Source organism: Vicugna pacos, chromosome 9, assembly GCF_048564905.1.
Source record: "Vicugna pacos chromosome 9, VicPac4, whole genome shotgun sequence".
In the NCBI taxonomy this organism is placed as follows: Eukaryota; Metazoa; Chordata; class Mammalia; order Artiodactyla; family Camelidae; genus Vicugna; species Vicugna pacos.
The window spans coordinates 1,241,199-1,260,941 of record NC_132995.1 but is presented as its reverse complement, the minus strand read 5'-3'; the positions used below and the strand labels follow the sequence as shown (position 1 = coordinate 1,260,941).

General features: G+C 45.9%; 1 protein-coding gene across 1 annotated transcript; it reads left to right on the top strand.

Annotated features, from left to right (window-relative positions):
- Nucleotides 1-72: 72 nt before the first annotated feature.
- Nucleotides 73-8,713, top strand: ZNF304 (zinc finger protein 304). The gene is made up of 3 exons (XM_006216260.4): nt 73-511; nt 2,633-2,759; nt 4,544-8,713. The coding sequence occupies exons 1-3, from the start codon at nt 479-481 to the stop codon at nt 6,352-6,354; spliced, it is 1,971 nt and encodes a 656-aa protein (XP_006216322.1). The 5' UTR covers nt 73-478; the 3' UTR covers nt 6,355-8,713.
- Nucleotides 8,714-19,743: the final 11,030 nt, after the last annotated feature.

Below are 19,743 nucleotides of genomic sequence, written 5' to 3'. Positions count from 1 at the left end.
ACCCGTGCCGACAGAGGCGGGGCTTCCGCCGTCGCCGTTGTGACGTCTTTCGCTAGCGCCGGGACTGTCCACAGAGGCTGGAGAGGCTGGAGAGGCTGGAGAGGCTGGGAGTCCAGGACCGGTCCACTTTTCACACGGCTCTTCCGAACCGAACAGGGAAGGACGGTAAAAAGGATAGGACCTCCTCCGCGCGTTTGTCACGATCCATGACCCCTGTCGTGGGACGGGCCGCCTTGCGCGGAGGTGTCCGGCGGGGCTGCGCCCTCCCCGAGGCCTTGGCACCGGCGCTCCGTCCTGGTCCGGCCCCGGAGGCGGCGCCCTGAGTTGTGCGCGTTTTCACACGGGGGAGCCTGGGGCTCGAAGTGCGACCGTCATCCCGAGGTCGCCCCGCGCAGTGAACGTGTGGTGGTTCGGCTACTCCCGCAGAGCCCGCTCCGTTCCCCAGCTTCTTACGACCGGGTTCTGCTCACTGGATCCCATGGCGGCCGCGGCGCTTATGGACCGGGCTCAGGTGAGCGGAGGGTCCTTCGAGCCCTCACCGACTCAGATGGAGGGGACGGTGTGTCACCGCTTCCTCTTCGTCGCTCTTTCTCTTGAGTATAAAAGGAAGTCATTCACGGCGGATAAATGGCGAGGTTCCCATTCCCAGCATTGATGGGATGAGGCGTGAAATTTTCCAAGGCACAGGAGCCAGTTGGTACCAGTATTGGCGGTGAGAATGAATTAGGAGTGTTCCAGAAACAGGTCTCTTAAGTTTGGTGAGAACAGAGAGCTCGCGGTCTGGGATCAGGCCTGGAATGGCAGCCTGAGGAGCCGGGCCTCTGTTCTGGGGGTGGTGGGAGCCACGGCAGGTTTGTAACAGAGAAGGGAGGTGATCTGATTAGGTGTTAACAGGCAGGAGCGTTAACTGGCTGCAGAGTGGAAAGTTTAGGGGAAGCCTGCGGTGGGCAGGGAGACCAGGATGGAGTCTACTGCAACAGACCAGGTAAGTGTGATGGTGAGTGGACCAGAGTGGTGGCAGTGGAGGTTAGAGAAGTGTATGGATTTTGTATATGTTTTTAAAGTAGGACCCAGGGGGATTTTCTGATGAGACACGGTGACATTCTGGGACTCTTCACCTGTCCCTCCCTCTGCACTTGAGCCTGCGGGCCTTAAAGATGGGGTCCTTTCTAGCCCAGCATCCTGCATCTGGGTCAAAGGTTATATGAGGAGGATCCTACTTCTGTCAATAGACTGAGGACTGGAAGGGTGTATTAGACCCAGGAACAGCATGTGCGAATGCTTGGAGGTAAGATTGAGGTGGGAGTCCTCAAGGAACCACTAGTCTAAATGATGTCTGTCAGGAGTCAGACCAGGACCAGGAGTCAGTCAAGAAAGGCAGGCTGAGGGTCTGAACCTCTGTTCTGAGGGGACTGAAAGACATCGAGGATTTGGAGCAGAAGAGAGAGGTGATCTGACTCAGATCTTAACGGGCTCCCTCTGGCTGCCCTCTGGTTGAGAACAGAGTGTGTGTGTGAAGGAGGAGCCTGCTGTGGTAGTTCACGAAGTGTTGGTAGTGGCTGTGGAAATGAGAGAAATTCACGAAGTGTTGGTAGTGGCTGTGGAAATGAGAGAAGTAGGCGGAGTTTGTAGCTGTTTATGTAGGGGGACTGGATTTTCAGATGTGATAGGTAAATGAATGAAAGAAAGGGTCACAGACGACCCCACGTTTTCTTTTTTACCTTATATGGAAGGGCGATGGAAATGCATCAGCTGAGATGGGGCGGGTCAGTGGCAGGAGTGGTTTTCAATGGCTATATTGGGAGTTAAGCTTTCATCATGTTTAGTTTAAGAAGACCCCCACGAGACCCCTTAGTTGAGGCTGGACACAGGTCTTTAGTTCTGGGGAGGGGTTCTGGTTGAAGAGGTTCAAACTGGTGGCCAGTGTGTGAAGTGGGCTGGAGCTGTGGGTTAAATTGAGGGAGTATCTTGTCATGGTGGCAGTGCCATTAATGAGAAACTGGGAACTAAGGATGGGGTCTTTTGCTTAGGCACCTGGGTGGCAGTAGTGCCTGTCATGAAGACATGTGAGTACTTTCTGGATACTGTGTGCAGAGTGGCTTCGTGGGTAGGGGCTGCCTTGGAGGTGCATATGGTGTGGACCAGAGGTTGTCAGTGGTAATGGGTGGGGGGTCTGAGATAGAAGAAAGTGTGGTTCAGAGTGATGTAGAGGGGAGGGTATAACTCAGGAGTAGAGTGTGTGCTTGGCATACACAAAGTCTTGGGTTTAATCCCCAGCACCTCCTCTAAAAATAAATGAATAAGTAAACCTAATTACCTCCCCGCAAAAAAGTTAAAAGAAAAAAAAAGAACGATGTGTATGTTAGGAGGAGTGTGATCTAATGCTGATAGGAAAGTGTCTGGTGCCCTTCTTGCCAGACCCATAGCTTACATAGTATCTGTCTGCCCACCTGCTTGGCTCTGCTCTGGGCAATCAGGGAGACATGAGGTGAGAACAGGCACTAGTGGTGTCAAGGCTTGCATCGCGCCTGACGTGGGTGGCGGGGGGAGGATAGGGACCAGGGGTGGGTAGGTGAGTGGTTAGACTGGGGAGTCCTGTTATCTGTGGGCTCAACTGTCCCCATCATGACAGGGCTATGTGGCCTTCGAGGACGTGTTCCTGTACTTCTCCCGGGAGGAGTGGGAGCTCCTTGAGGAAGCTCAGAGACTCCTGTACCGTGATGTGATGCTGGAGAACTTTGCACTTGTGGCCTCCGTAGGTAAGTCCCTGTTTTAGTTTTAGTTGTCTATTGGTACATGGCAAATTACTCCAACATTTAGTGACTTGAAACAGTAAAAATTTGATATCTCAGTTTCAGTGCACCCTTACAGCTTACCTGGGTGCTTTCGGCTCAGGGTCTCTCGGGAGGTTTCAGTCAAGCTGTCAGCCAAAGCTGTGTTCTCATTTGATGGCCCGTCTTGGGAGGAATCCACTTGCAAATGCACTCACGTGATAGTTTGCAGGATTTTGTTTCTTGTGGCTTGTTGAACTGTGAGCGTTAGTTCCTGGCTGGCTACTGGCCAGAGGTCTCCCTTGGTTCCTCATCATGGTGGCCTTTCTGTAACACACCTCATAACATGGAATTTGCCTTCTCTCTGAGCAAGTGAGCAAGAGAGAATGTCCAGGATGAACACTGGTCTCTTTCTAACCCAACCTTGCAAAAATAACCACATCATTTTTGCCATATTCTGTTCCTTAGAAACAGGGCGTCAGTCCAGCCTACGATCAAGGGAAGAGGTTGATTCAGGGCAGGAATAACCAGGAGGTAGGCCTTCCTGGGGGCGGTCTTAGAGGCTGCCTTCCCCAGGCCCTCACACCCGCTCCAGCGTGGTCATTCCCTAGCTCCCCAGGGGCAGCTCTCTCTGTCCAGCCGATCACTGACTCTTCTCTCTCTCTTCTCTGGTTCCCAGAGGAGGTCCCGGGGCTGGGCCCTGTGTAATGTCTCCTGCCCCGCTGGGTAGTCCCAGCACCTGCTGCCCAGAGCCTTTCAGGAGAAGGTTAGGAGTCCAGGGCTCGTTGAGTCCCGTTAACAGACTCCGCGTGGCTTGGGCCCTTCCAGCTTCTGGCCTCATCCCAGAGCTGGCATTTCTTGGGGCCTGACGATGCCAGGAATTGTAGGTACTGACACAGTCGCTGCTTGTGGAGGTCACAGGGACATTCTGCCAAATCGTCCTTCGAGGTTTGTTGGGTTGTTTGTTTTGACATTTTTTTTTTCCTTCTCTGTGGGATGGGTCTGTCTGGGCCACTCATCTGCCCTGTGTTTTCTTTCCATCTTCCACATCCCGTGGGGTTGTCCACTTGGAGAGGGGCAGAACGCCCCAGGCTAGCCCCAATTCCAGCCACAGAGAGAGAGGCCAGGCAGGGGGGCTGGGCCGGCCTCGTGGGAGCCGAGAGAGAGTCATCCGAGGGCTGGGTTCACATCGTGCCTTTGACCCGCTTTGTGTTCCCCGGGTTTTCCTGCCAAGGCCTGGAGCAGCCCCTTACATTCACTTTTCCTTCCCCGTTCTTGGCACTTGGCCCACTTGACACTTCTGTCCTGTCTTCCAACCCTTGGCAGTTTCCCCACCTCTCGGTTCTCACTCATTCTCCTCTGCTCCAACACTGGTTATTTTAACGTGTCATAAGCTGTGCACATATCCTTACGTAGCCCTGTGGAACCAGCTACTTACTTACAGTCAGATTTTCCCAGGCCTGGACACACTCTTCTGCACAGAGCTCACCTGACACCAGCAGCCAAGGCCCTGCTGAAACCCTTTTGTAGAGGAGTGAGTTGGAGACCTGGCCTCCACTCTGTGTCTCCACTACACCACCATTGTGTCTTTACCCATCACTAGAGTTTGTCCGTACTGTGATCTTCTGGGGTCCAGGTCCCCGATCCCAGCTCCCTCACCCTGCCAGAAGCCAGGGGACTCCTTCATTGGTGTGTCACACATACCTATGTGATGGAATTGCTGCTTCCCACCAAAGTCACCATGTGCTTCACTAGCATTTCTTTGCTTTCAGGTTGTTGGTGTGAAGCAGACAATGAGGAGGCCCCTTCCAAGCAGAGCGTTTTTGTAGAAGGAGTGTCCGAGCTCAGGACTCCTGAGTCCTGCCCATTTTTCCAGAAAGCCCACCCGTGTGAGATATGTGACCCACTCTTGAAAGACATTTTGCACCTGGCTGAACACCAGGGATCGTACCCAGCACAGAAACTGTACACATGGGACCCCTGTGGGAGAGGATCCTTATTCAGTGAAAACCTTTATCAGCACCACACACAATACGGTGGGAAGAAACCTTTCAGAGGGGATGGTGGTGGGGCCTCACTTGGGAAGAGGTGTGCTGTCCACGTGTTAGGGAGACCCTTTACTTGCAGGGAGGAAGGGATGGACTTGCCAGATGGCTCTGGCCTCTTCCAGCACCAGAACATTCACAGTGGAATGAGTCCACACGGAAGGACTGAGTTCCTGGAGTCTTTTCCGGCCAGCTCCCATCTTGGGCCACACGCGGGAGACCAAGCAGAGCTGATGCTTTTCAACTGCAGTGACAATGGAAGAGCCCTCCTGAACACCTTCACTTTCCTTGACAACCAGATAACTCAGACCCAATTGAGAGCCTTTAGGTGCCTGCCATGTGGAAATCTGTCCAAGGAGAAATCAGCTCTCACTCATAGTGGAGAAACATCACATGTGTGTAAGGAGTGTGGAAAGGCCTTCATTCATCTGTCTCACCTAAAAATGCACCAGAAGTTTCACACTGGAAAAAGACATTACACGTGCAGTGACTGTGGGAAGGTCTTTAGCCGCAAAGATACGCTTGTTCAGCACCAGAGAGTCCACACAGGGGAAAGATCTTATGACTGCAGTGAATGTGGGAAAGCATACAGCAGAAGCTCCCACCTTATTCAGCACCAGAGAATCCACACTGGAGAAAGGCCTTATAAGTGCAGTGAATGTGGAAAAGCCTTCAGCCGCAAAGACACCCTCGTTCAGCACCAGAGATTTCACACTGGAGAGAGGCCTTACGAGTGCAGTGAATGTGGGAAATTCTTTAGCCAGAGCTCCCACCTGATTGAGCACTGGAGAATCCATACAGGGGCAAGGCCTTACGAGTGCATCGAATGTGGGAAGTTCTTTAGCCATAACTCCAGCCTCATTAAACATCGGAGAGTCCACACAGGGGCACGGTCTTATGTGTGCAGCAAATGTGGGAAGGCTTTCGGCTGCAAAGACACACTCGTTCAGCACCAGATAATTCACACTGGAGCAAGGCCCTATGAGTGCAGCGAATGTGGAAAGGCCTTCAGCCGTAAAGACACACTTGTTCAGCACCAGAAAATCCACACTGGAGAAAGGCCTTACGAGTGTGGGGAATGTGGAAAATTCTTCAGCCATAGCTCCAACCTTATTGTGCACCAGAGAGTTCACACTGGAGCGAAGCCTTACGAGTGCAGTGAATGTGGGAAATGCTTTAGCCACAACTCCAGCCTCATTCTCCACCAGAGAGTTCACACTGGGGCCAGGCCTTACGTGTGCAGTGAGTGTGGAAAAGCTTACATTAGTAGTTCCCACCTTGTGCAACACAAGAAAGTTCACACTGGAGCAAGACCTTACGAGTGCAGTGAGTGTGGAAAATTCTTTAGCCGCAACTCTAGCCTCATTCTACACCAGAGGGTTCACACTGGAGAAAAGCCTTACGTGTGCAGTGAATGCGGGAAAGCCTACAGCAGAACCTCCCACCTTGTTCGGCACCAGAAAGTTCATGTGGGGGAGCGGCCTCATGAGTGCAGCAGTTTAGGAGGCCCTCTAGCTGCATCTCTTGAACTTGTTTAACACCCACAAAGTTCACACTAGAGAAAGGCCTTATGAATGCAGAAAACGTGCTGTGTTTTTGTTCAAGATGGTAGGACTGGTGGAGGGTGTAGCTCAGCGGTGGAGCATGTGCTTACTTAGCACACACAAGGTGCTGGGTTCCATCCCCAGTACCTCTGTTAAAATTAAAAAAAATAAGTAAAAGCCCAATTACCTCCCCACCCCACAAAATAGAAACAAGATTTAAAAAAAAAAAAAAAAAAACGATAGGACTGACACCAGAGCAAAGCTCTGTGAGGGCCCCGGGGGAAGGAGCCAGCAGCCAACAGGTCAACCTTGTACGTGCGTCCATCCGTCCTGGGGAGACTCCCAATAAGACCACGCAGGTGAGAAGCTTTCATGAGGCGCATTGCACTTTCTAAACTGTCCGAGGCTCTTGACAGTTACATGACTGCCAGTGCCCATGGCGGAAGCCTCGTTGCACCAGCTGTTAACGTTCTCACGGTGCCTGTCAGTTACGCCAACATGCACGACATTACGCCTGTTCTCTCTCTCCTGTTCCCTGGAGAGGATCATGAATGTTCTGAGTCCATTGAAGGTCCTCGTTTCCTCCCCCGTGACCAGGTTCTGAGTGACTGTGATCAAGCTCTGGCTGAAAGGATCTGAACTGGATTCTGCTGGGGATTTCCAGACAAGATTTCCCTTCTTCATGGACAGTGTTGACTGTCATCATGACAGCTGTGACTTGTTTTTCCTGCTTCCAAAGCACTCGACTTTGGAACTACCTGCCCCCTGCTGCTCTGGTTCCTGTAGTGATAAAGGCCTGTCTCTGCCATCCTCACTCTTGGGAGGTCGGCTCACTGTGTATAATGGATTGAGGAAAAATCGGTTTCTGCCAACACAAAGGGAGGAACACCTTTTGTTGGCACCAACCTGATGTGCCTCAAAGGGCACAGTAGGGTGGCAGGGAACAGATTTCAGTCTAGTTTGGCCCGTGTTGCATTGTTGCCCAAGGCTTGCTAGAAAAGACTGAAGAGCTCTGTGCGTCTGATCCCATTGCCTGGAAGTCAGGATCTCCTGTGAGCCCAGAGTTCCTTCTGAGGAGGGCGTAGTTGGTGTGAAAGTCTCCAGTGCTTCTGGAAGCAACACGAATCGGGTCCTCTGTTCCTCAGGAGTGTCCCACATGCCCCAGCACTTTGGAGGGATCTCTGTTCCTGGACCTGTATGGGAGCCAGTCCCTGATGTCCAGAAGCCCGTAGGCTGGTATCATTGATTGGAAGGTGAAGGACAAGGTGGGAATCACAGCTGGTGTAGAAGCACTGAGGTCACAGCGTTGGGGTGACTGGCTAATGAGAGGATGCGTGTCTGCTCTAAAGCAGGCATCTCTAACTGGGTGATTTCAGCTGTGTGGCATGAAGGTGTACAGAAGGTCTCAGGACCTGCAGGCATCTCGATCTCCTGTGGCCAATGCCACTGTCAGAGTAAATAATCTGAAGATTTGCAGATTTGAGTACCTGCCTGGGCTATTGGTGTAATGGCCATCACTGCCTCGGGCAGAACCCCAGCACTGACAGAAGAGAGGGCCTTCTCTGACCCAGCCAGCATGCCTGGTGACTGAAGTGGACGTGGACTTCACTGCTCTCCAGTTTTTACTGATACAGAGGCAGGGCTCACCCTCCCGAATTGTGGGGAGAGGGATATGGTAGAACCAGAGCAGTTGATCGATGGTACTTTTCAGAAGGAGAGGTAGATACGGACTTTTATGGGGAACATTTAGTTCTTAGCAGCTTTATTGAGATATGGTGACATGAATAAACCTCACATGTGTAAAGTGTAAAACATGTTATGTTTCAGCATGGGTACATATGGATGAAACCATCCCCACAATCAAAATGAAGCTATCCAACACAACCAAGAGTCCCTGTGTCCCTTTATAGTCCTTTCCTCCCATCCTTTCTAAGCTCCATTCCCACAGTTCACAAGTAATAGCAAGCATTTTCTAGAATTTCACATAAACAGAGTCATGTGGTAGGTAATTTCTGGGGAGTGGGGACTGGTATTTTTCACTAACCATAACTGTTTCAAGATGAATCCATTTGTTGCATGTATCAACAGTTAGCGCATTTGTATCATGGAGTATTATTCCACTGTGTGGGTATGCCACAGCTGGTTTTTTATCCATTCAGCTGTCAGTGGGTATTTGGGTTGTTTCCAATTTTGAGCTGTTACAAATAAAGCTGCTATAAAGATTTGTGTACTGAATAATATTCCATTGTATGGATGTACCACAGTTTGTTTATCCATTCACTGACTGAAGAACATCTTGATTGCTTCCAAGTTTTGGCACTTATGAATAAACCTGCCATATGCATTATCTGTATAGGTTTCGTGTGGAGGTTTTGTTCTAGTGATTTTCAATTCATTTGGGGTCAAGTCAAGGAGCATGGTTTGCTGTGTCATATGATAAGTTTGTTTAGTTCTGTAAGAGACTGTCTTCCAAAGTGGCGGTATCATTTTACATTCCCATCAGCAATGGGTGAGAGTTCCTGTTGCTTCATGTCCTCATCAGCATTTGGTGTTCTCAGTGTTTTGGATTTTTACCATTCAAATAGTTGTGTACTAATAGTATGCTCTTGTTGCTTTAATTTGCAATTCCCTGATGACGTATGATGAATATCTTTTCACATTCTTGTAACGGTTTCTTTGGCAGAGCAGAGATTTTAAATTTTAGTGAAGTCCAAATTACTGAGCTTTCCTTTGATGGATTGTGTTTTTGGTGTTGTATCTTAAAAAGTCATTGCCAAACTCAAGATCACCTACATTGTCTTCTGTGTTACCTTCTAGGTGTGTTATACTTTTGTGATAAAATATTTGTGAAAGGTGTAAGATCTGTGTCTGGATCACTTTTAAACATGAGGATGTCTAATAGTTCCAGCACTATTTGTTGAAAAGATTATCCTTTCTCCATTGAATTGCCTTTGCTCCCTTTTTAAAAATCAGTTGACTGTATTTGTGTGGGTCTATTTCTAGACCCTCTGTTCCAGTGTTTTCCATTTATTGGGATGATCGTTGTGTGGCTGTTTTTTTGTTGCTGCTGTTGTCTTTTATTTATACAGTATATCCCATTAATTGACACCCAGATGTTAAACTAAACTTGCATTTCCCGGGACGGATCCCACTGGATCATGATGTATAGGTTGCTGAGTCCGGTTTCTGACACTTTGTTAATCAGTATATTTCGCATCTATATAGATGCGCAGTAATAGGTTTGTAGATTTCTTTTCTTGTGATACTGACTTTGCTACCAGAGTAATTCTGAGCTCAGAATAAGTTGGGAAGTGCTTCCTCCTCCTCTCCTTATTTTCTAGAAACATTTTTGAAGGATTAATGATACTTCTTTTTTAAATGTTTGCTAGAATTCCTTAGTGAAGGCATCTAAGTCTGGAATTTTCTTGGCAGAAGATTTTTGATAAAAATAACTTAATGTGCCTCTATATAAATTTTCTACTTAAGTCACATTTGATAATTTGTGTCTTTCTAGGAATTTGTCCACTTTTAACTAGATTTTCTCATTTGGGAGGAGGATGTTTATAGTATTCCATTATAGCACTGAATTTCTGGAGGCCCAGTAGTGTCCTCATTCTTGATTTTGTTGATTTGTTGTCTTCTTGTCAGCCAACCTAAAATTTTTATTCATCTTTTGAAAGAACTGGCTTTTTTTGTTTTCACTGATTTTTAAAAAAATGTTTTTTCTGTCTCGGTGAGTTTTGTTCTAATCTTTATGGGCCCCCTTTTTCATCCTTGCTTTAGTGTTGGTTTGGTCTTATTCTCCAGGTTTCTTCACATCGAAGGTTAGGCTGTTGACATTTTTCTCCTTTTGTAATAAGCTGGCTAAAGCCATACATGTCCCTCTAATTATTTAATTTAGCTGTGTCACGTCAGCTCTTCGATGTAGCATCTTTATTTGCATGTAGTTCAAAATACTTGTTTTTAACGTTTCCCTTGTAACTTCTCCTTTTACCCATCAGATATCTGGCGATGTGTGGTTCATTGTCTCTCCTGATCAGATTTTCAGGGACAGTATCACACAGCAGGACGGATGCTCTTAAGTCTTCAGTCAGTGGCCCAAGTGTTACTGTTGAAATGGAGGAAATCCGTGGGTTGTTTGAAATACCTTCCACTCGGAGGAAGAGACTGAGCTAAGCCATTGGTGTTTAATGTAGAAAGAGAAGCCTCCATCCATACCTACCAGGAATTGTTACCGAATTTAGGTTCGGCTGGTTGCAGCTCAACAGCCAGTACATGAGAGGCAAGTGTTGGTAGAAAGGAAAGTTGCTGTAATCGGAAAAGCCGGCAGTCTGGGGGGTAGGTGGAAGCATATCCCAAGGCTAACTCCGAAGATTCTGCTTAGCCATGACCATTTTTAAAGGGGAAAAGGGGGAAGAATCTCAGCGAATCATCGAGGCAGGAGGTCGGGATCTGCACCACTCTCAGTGGTGTGCAGACTGGCTGACTCTTCAGACATGATCTTCCCACATGGCCTGCCTGCAGGATTGCTAAGGGGGCTGTTGTGGGTAGAGAACTCATCATTGTTGGGCCATTGACTGAAAACTTGAGAGCGTTTTACCCTCCTGCTCTGTGATACCATCCCTGCAAGTTTGATAGTGAGAGACTTACTAAACCACACATTGCCAAATATCCTATGGGTAAAAGGAGAAATTACAAGGGGATTACAAGGCCCACCAGACCAGAGACTCATACAAGCAACCTGATTCCTGAAACTGTGACTCAGAAACGTCACAAGGTGATGGTTAGCCCTGGCTTCTTTGTTCTTCTCCTTTAAAAGCCCTAACTCAAAGGCCAAGTTGGAGTGGATCTGAGACTTGTCTCCCACTCCCTTGTTTAACGCCCTGCAGGAAACCCTTACTTTACTGCAGACACCCAGTGTCAGCTTGGCTTCTGCACAGCGGGTAGAGTAGGGAAGGAGGTGCTGAGGAGAGAGATCAGAGGATGAGGCGGGAAGACAGCTGGCTGTGGGCAGCAGCCGGAGGACAGAGAGATGGAGGACCTCCTAGGGGATGAGTCTCCTTTGTTGCTGCTGAAGCTTGTCGACTTGGTCGTTAGCTTTGGCCAAAGAATCTTTTAGTGGTGTAATTTTTATTTCAGAATTTAATTTGGAGGCCTCTGCATATTAATAAACAATACTATCCTTTGGGCCTGAGAATTCTTATTTTCAAAGGTACCTTTCAAATGAACCCTTTTGTTCAAATAAGGTGTCCCCCAGAGTGGCCGTTGAAAGTCCAAATCATCCTTGGTATAGTTATGCTGCTCAGAAAGACAGGCTAAGAGTCAGGATTGTAACAGGAATATGAAATACAGGAATTTTTCTTGGGAGAGGAGAGGATTTAGACTGAGACCACCTCAGAGGGCAGGCAGTGGTCAGTAGGAATGTGATGCTTGTGGACCTCAGGCCCCTAACCTGATGGTGGCCATCTCACTGCACAGCCCCACAGTGGTCCCCTGGCATGTGGATGCCAGAGAGAGTACTCTCTCTAGATTATAGCCCAGCTCTCAATACAAAAATCTTAAGATGGAAGGAGATCTCATTCGGTTTACTGGTGACCCACAGCAAAGCCTGTCCATGTAGCCTCCAGTCCAGTGAGAACTGCAGACCCGCCTGTCTATGAGGCTGGCTTGAACAACAGGATTACAGGGCAGTGACTGTGTTCCACCCCCTGATTCAGCTTCTTATGACAAACAACACTTTGACAGCACAGAACAAAACACTAGCTCAGAGGACAGCAAAAGGCATGAGAAGGAAGGCCCTGATTGACCAAGGATCACAAACAACTGGGAACTAACAGCAAAACCCAAGAGTCAAACTGAGAATGAAAAGCCAGGAAGCTCAGTACAGAGTAGAGTTCAGACCCTCTGCTGATTTACCACATCTTCACGATTCAAGTTGCCTTGAGCAGCAAGGCACAAGGGACTTCTGTGGCTCCTGCCCCTAGTGGAAGGCAGGGCAGACCATGTCTCAGTGGGACCTCCACATAAGCGTAGTAGGCTGTAGCATGGCTTCCACACTGGGCACGTCCAGTTTATCCTGTCCTTCTGTCCACTGCACGTTGACTAGTGTGAACTGGAGGACCGGTGATGCACAGTGTGGAATCTCCTTACACCTGTTACAGTTTTACCTTTTTAATCTTTCTCTTAAAAATTATTTTTTCACTTGCTTTGTTACTAGTTGAAGAAGTCATAAATCTCTCATGCTTAACTGTTAATAATGTTGGTTTACATCTGTCCATCATTTTCAACACTGAATGAACAATTGCATACCAGACAGAGACCTTGAAGAGGGTTTTTACCACATTTACTAAATACCCACTCTTCAGGAAATTCATCACAAAATGTACACTTGGATTTTGGCATTTTTGTGTTCAGTATGCAGAAAAAACAGATAATACCAACTTCAGCAAGAATAGAAAAATCGCCTTTTCAGTCTCACATCTGTGTCACTGTCTGTCACAAGTCCAGACTCATAACTAAGTGTTGACAGAGGTTGAACTATTAATAGGTTTGCAAATTTGTGAACTAACAATACACTGAACTCGGTATCTGATACCAAAACAAACAGGCAAAAAAGGTGAACTTTCTGTTTGCCTGCAAGGGAGAGTTCTACTTGTCAGACAGTCACCCCCAAAAATGCCGGAGCAACTCTCACGTAAGCTTTGGGGAGGGCGGCGCTCAGAAGACGGCAGACCTTCCGAAAGGCGCGTATTTAAGGAAGGATGGGCTTCCAGGTGTGTTTGTCTGCTCACGCCTGTTGACTTGCAGATTTTCAGGAGCAGGGTTGCTACAGTGAGGCGCTTGCTGATTGGCTGTTACTTAGGGGCTGGGGCTGTCACTGATTGGCTGTCTTTCAGGCCTGTGGTCTGAACACTGATTGGCTGAATTTTAGCAGCTTGGGGCTGTCAGTCATTTGTTAATGTTCAGAAGCTTGAGTTTCCTGGGGTGAGGCTGTTGCGGACTGGCTGGCGGTCAGAGGCCATCTGAAGTTATCGCTAATAAACCATAGTTTCTTGCTCAAGACTTTGGAATTGGGCTAAAGAACAGTCTTTGCCTTTCCTGTTATGAAAAATTAACTCTTTCACAGTCCCCTTTTTTTCTTCCTTAGCCGAACCCTCAGGAGAGGCTGTAAGGCATTGTCCAGAAGGTTATGGGGATATGTTTATGAACTAATATTGCCACTAAGTGATTCGTTGCCAATTACAGTGAGAAAAAATTGCTCCAACTGCTGACTTTTTGTAATGTATTGTAAAAAGCTAAATACAGGATATTTAGTGTGTCCTAAAATGTCAATACAGGCTACAGGCCATGTGTCGTGTGCACAGAACGTGGGCGGTCCTATTCCCAACGTGTGTCATCACCCACTCTTGTACCTGAAACCTGGTTAGCGTTCACTGAACATTTGTGCATCCGTAAACAAACAACAGTACAACTTCTCTATTTATTTTTACCTCATTGGCAACTCTTTTTAAATATTATCTTTACCTCTTCTTCCAAGCTGTTAATGCAGAATGTTTTCAAGTATTAAAAATAATCACATTTTGAACCAAACTCTGAGTGTGGCTGAGATCTCAGCAAGCTCTGAAATCTCAGCTTCATTCTCTGACTTCTCAGACTCAGCGACTCTTGCTCAGACTTCATTGTGATCTTAACTTTTCCCCTCACTGTCACAGATAAATTTCCCTAGAACCATTCCTTGAAAAATGACACATTCCTTGAAAAATGACAAAATTATTATTAATAATGTTTAGTAATATCCATTTAACAGTGTTTTTTCCAGAGATTATCTCAACTCCCTGTGTAGATACTGTTGCTGCAATTCCAGGCAAAATGAAAAACCACTTTCCAGCAAGGGGATGAGATCATGGAATCTCAAACCTTTATGTCAGGGATAAGATGCCCCCTTTGCACACGTGGTCAAATTCTCAGAAAGGCACACACTGTCCTGGCAGAAGATGGCATGTGATAAGTTCCTCTTCTTTTAGAGAGGTTTCACATTCTTAAAGAGCTCTCAGATATGAAGTAATCAGTCTTATCTTAAATAGCAATGTTGTTTGCTAGGTTGGAACACCATCCAACAGGAGAAATGTTTTCCATGGGAACCAGACACACAACATCACCCTTTCTGGCTACTCTGCTGCCTCCAGACACCCCTTTCCAAGTTCTCCATCATAAGCCCTGTCTGGGGGCTTTTCACATTGCGCTTGAGTGAACCTACTGAAACTCATAAAAAGCGAAAGTGTGCATGATGTTTTTGACAAGCAACAAGATAGCTGACAGCTATGAGAGGATGCTGAGTAACATCGCGGTGTGGTGGCTCCCTTTCTGTGCGCAGTCTTTGGAAATATCTGCGATTCACGGAGTCTGAAATAACAAGTCTGTAAACACCTCTGTAGCTTCTACTAAGACCCTAGACGGCACTCTGAGGAAATCTGGATACGACCCCTTGAAGAGCCAGCAGAGCCCTGCCAGGTTTACAGCCCCAGAACTCCATTTCCCGGAGCGCCTCGCGTCCTTACTTGGCCTTTATCCACAATGGAAATGACCAGTGTTCTGAGAAAGGGCAGGTAATGCAGGGAGTGGAAACTGTCACTCAGCTAAAAATGCCAGTGTTTCAGTTGAGGGATGGGAGATGGGAGAAGTCTGTGGGTTATTTGAAATCCTACTGTTTGGTTTGTTTACTCTGAAGGAGAGCTGTGCAGAAGTGACAGGCTGGGATGACCTGTTGTGCAGCCGACCTCTTGTAAAACTGAGTCTGTGTACCCAGTAAACAACTCCCATCCTCCCTCCCCCTAGTCCCTGGAAACCAGCAGTCTGTTCTGCCCTCTGCCCAACGGGTCTGACTATTCTAAGGACGTCATTTAAGCGGAATAGCACAGATGTGTTTTCGGACAAGTGTACTTCACTTACCATAATGTCTTCAAGGGTCACCCATTTTGTAACATAGGTAAGAATTTCTTCCCATTTTAAGGCTGAGTGATAGTTCATTGAAGCATTTATCATATTTTCTTTATCCACTCATCTCAGTTGACACTTTGGTTGCTTTCACATGTTTTCTGTTGTGAATAATGCTGCCATGAACATGAGTGTAGAACTATCTCTTCAACCTGCTTTCAATTTTTTGAGGGGCGGTGTGTGACCTAGAGGTAGAGTAGCTGGATCATATGTAACACTATTTAAATTGTTTTTCCAGGGACCACCATGCTCTTCAATAGTGACTCACCAATTTAAATCCCTACCAACATGCACAGGGTTCCACTTTATCCATATCCTTGCCAACACTTCTTGTTTTCTGTTTTTTGATAGCAGCCACCTGGTTCAATTAATTTTTATTAGAAATGTTTCAGGTATGGTTTTTCAGACACTTTAATGTTTTGGCCTTTTTGTAAACTCAGGATTATTTTGGAAAGAGGGACCCCATAGTAACCTTTCTGTATGAGTACAGCCAGGTTTTGCCATTCAGGATCCAGCATCTGAGGTTCTAACCGACAGGTATACAAGCTCTCTAAGTCATGTAACTCTGGGTCATATGCACCATAAACTTTTTAAAAATCCAGTAAATACTTGCTGGAACTTACTGGGACTTCAGAGAAACTTTAGATATAATTGTTAATGCAGCCTGGGTCCAAGGTTTCATTTCAACAGTTGCTAATGAAAAGAAGCAGAATATACTCTCCAAAGCATAAGGATTATTTGAGCTGAAGGTAACTGGAAAGAAGGAGATAAAAGAGAAGCTCTCGGCCCTAATCTGTTAGATAGGCCAAGAATAAGAAAACTGGGTTTTGTTTTACCTTCACTTATTCCCTCTCTGATGTGCTTCCTTTCTTCACATGTCTGAGCTTCTGACCTGTATCATCTTCCTTCTCTCTAAAGAGCTTTTAACATTGCTCCCAAGGCGGGACTACTGCCAACCAATTCTCTCTCTCTCTTTTTTTTTTTTTTTTGCTTGTCTGAGAAAATCTTCTTTCTTCTTCACTTTTGAAGGATAATTTTGCAGGGTTAAGAATTCTAGGTTGCTGGACTTTTTTCTCTCAGCACTTTATTTCACTGCACTCTCTTCTTGCTTGCATGGATTCTGAAAAGTTGGGTGTGATTCTTATCTTTGCTCCTCTGTAGGCAAGGTGTTTTCTTCCTCTGACTTTTTCAGGATGTTTTTCTTCATCTTTGATTATCTGTAATTTGAAAATGATATCCCTAGATGTTTTTTTGTTTTAGCATTTTTCCTGCTTGGTATTCTCTGAGCTTCCTGGATCTGTACTTTGACATCTGACGTGAATTGGAGGAAATTCTCAGTCACTGTGGTTTCAAACATTCTTTCCTTTCTTTCTTTCCTTCTTCCTTCCTTCCTTCTTCCTTTCTTTCCCTTCCTTCCTCTTTCTTTCTTTCCTTTCTTTCTTTCTTCTCTCTTTCTTTCATTTTTCTTTCTTTCTTTCCCTTCCTCCCTTCCTTCCTCCCTCCCTTCCTTCCTTCTCCCTCTGGTATTGCCATCATGCATCTGCTACACCTTTTCTGTTGTCCTATAGTTCTTCGATATTCTGTGTTTTCAGTCTTTTTTGGTTTGCTTGCTTTTCAGTTTTGGCTATTTCTGTTGAGATACCCTCTGGCTCAGAGATGCTTTCCTCAGCCATGTTCAGTCTATATATAATGTATATATATTTTAAGTTATAGTCAGTTTACAATGTTGTGTCAGTTTCTGGTGTACAGCATAATGCTTCAGTCATACATGAACATATATTCATTTTCGTATTCTTTTCACCGTAAGTCACTACAAGATATTGAATATAGTTCCCTGTGCTGTATACAGTATAAACTTGTTTATCAGATTTTGTGAAAATCCTTTTGTATTTCGAAGTGAAAGACATTCTGCCAGAGTTCAGTAGGTGTTGTGATTCAGTGGGTCTGTATATGTAACTCTTGGGGCATTTGTGGGAGAGGGCGACCTGTGAGTCTCTCTACTCTGCCATCTTTGCACCTCCCTCCCCAGTCTGCTCAAACTCATTAAAGACATTCTTCATTTTTGTGTTTTTGGTGTCACATTCTTTTCTTAGAATTCCCATCTGACTGCTTATGTTACCCATCTGTTCTTTTTTTTGTAAATAGAAGTCTAGTAAGTTTACAATGTTTTGATTTCTGTTGTACAACATAGTGTTTCAATCATGCATATTCATGCATACATTCATTTTCAGATTCTTTTTCATTATAGGTTACCGCAAGATATTGAATATAGGTCCCTGTGCTACAGAAGAATCTTGTTATCTCTTTTATATATAGTAGTTAGTATCAGCAAATCTCTAACTCCCAATTTATCCCTTCCCACCACCGCCTTTCCTGCCCTGGTAACCATAAGTTTGTTTTCTATGTCTGTGAGTCTGTTTACCCATCTGTTTTGAATGCTGTCTACTTTATCCATCAGAGCTCTTATCATCTGAACCCCTGGTCCGGTAATACCAATATCCTTGCCATGTCTTGAGTCTGGTCCTGATGCTTGCAAGTCTCTTCAAATTTTGTTTTTAGCCTTAGTATGTGTTGTAATTCTTTATTTATAGCTAGACATGATGTACTGGGAAAAGGAAATTCTGAAAATACACCTTTAGCAAAGTGGTGGCAAGTTGTGGGAGGAGGGGAGGCATGCCATAGTACTAGGACTAGGTCTTGATTAGTGAGCCTTTCCCTCTCAACTATGAGTTTGCTACATTCTCCCCAGCTCCACTGCCCCCACCTAGGTGGGACTAGATGGCTAGAGTGGGCTGGAGCCGGGACTTCCCTTCCCTCACGTCTGTCAGGCTCTGGTTGATGAGCTGCTTCTGAGAGCAGACTTGTTAAGAACAGAACTTTCTGACGTATTTCAAAATGGTGCCTTTCTCCCTCTCCCTGGGCACAAGGGCACGTTTCTCTGATACTCACTATGAAGAAACCTCACAAAATTATGGGGATCCTTGAGACTGAGTGCCCCTGGAGTTGTCCTCTCTCAGATGCACTCACACTGCACCTCCAGCGTTCGTCACGCTCAGCTTAGGTTTTCCTGCCCCAGCACTGGGTGTCCTGGGACTGGGCTTCCAGAGGACAGGGCTCAGCTGCTCGGTTCCTGTCATTCTCTGAATTCCCCTGGTGCTCACTCTGATCCGGAGGGCTGTACTCTGCCCCATGACTCTAACAAGACTGGTTGATTTTCCAATATTTTCAGATGTTTACTTGCTGTTAGGATGCAGTGGCAACTTCCAGCTTCTTACATGCCAGAAAACAGAAGTCCTGTCTGCTCCTGTTTTGTTCATTTCTAGGGTCTTGACTTACTTCTTAGTAGGAATCTAAAACTTGTATGTCTAAAATTATCTAAAAATAGGCACATTTAGATAGTGTATCTTCTCTCAGCCCCTCAAATCTCTAAATTTTGACTGTCACGAGCTTTGTGAAACAGAAAGCTTTAAATTTAGACATAATTATCTTAGTCAATTTTGTCATTATTTTGGCACATTGGGGTTTTAAAAATGCAGCCAGGCGGTGGCATCTGTGATTGTTTCCTAGTTCTCACTCCAAAGTGATTCTCTTGATTTCCTGTTCTGTAACGCACGTTGACCTGTGTACATGTTGATTTTCTCAAAAGAGCCACCTTGTTTGAGGATACAAGATAAAAAGAGGAGCTCAAACAAGGAATTCTACCAGCAGACTGCCTACGGTGTTGAACTGTAACTCTTCCCTGGGTCTCTAGCCTCCTGGCCTCGTCTGCAGATTTTGGACTTCCCAGGCCATTACAGCCACGTCAGCTAATTCCTTAAAATATCTCCCCCTGCTCTGTTTCTCTCTGCATACATGCATGTACACTCAAACACAGTGGTGGTTCTGTTTCTCTGGAGATCCTAATATATCACAAAACTGAACAGTTAAAGGTGGTAGATGATAATTTTTATGTTATGTGTATTTTACCACAAAAAATGATGAATGCTAGAATGTGCTAAGAACTTTTATGACACAAAGACATAGCTGGAGGACACTACAAGAAAAAAAAAGTCAAATAAGAAAAATCTAGAAAGATGTGTCAGTGGGAGCTTGTGCAAAAGGCAGATGGTTCAAAAATTTTTTAGATAATCATTTCCTATGAAACTGAATTTAAATTTACTTAAACTCTACTTTCCCAATTTAAACAACTTTTTCTCAGAGCGACTGTCAGAACGTGCGGCTCTAATACATAACAGCCTTGCTTATTCTTATTTGGTGCCATGCTTTTGCACACACAACATGGATTAAACTAAAACTATACATACGCACTTAGTGAAAGCAACCATACAAGAGTAATTGTAGGATTCCACTTATAAAAAGTTCTAGAAACTACAAACTACAGTTTCTACC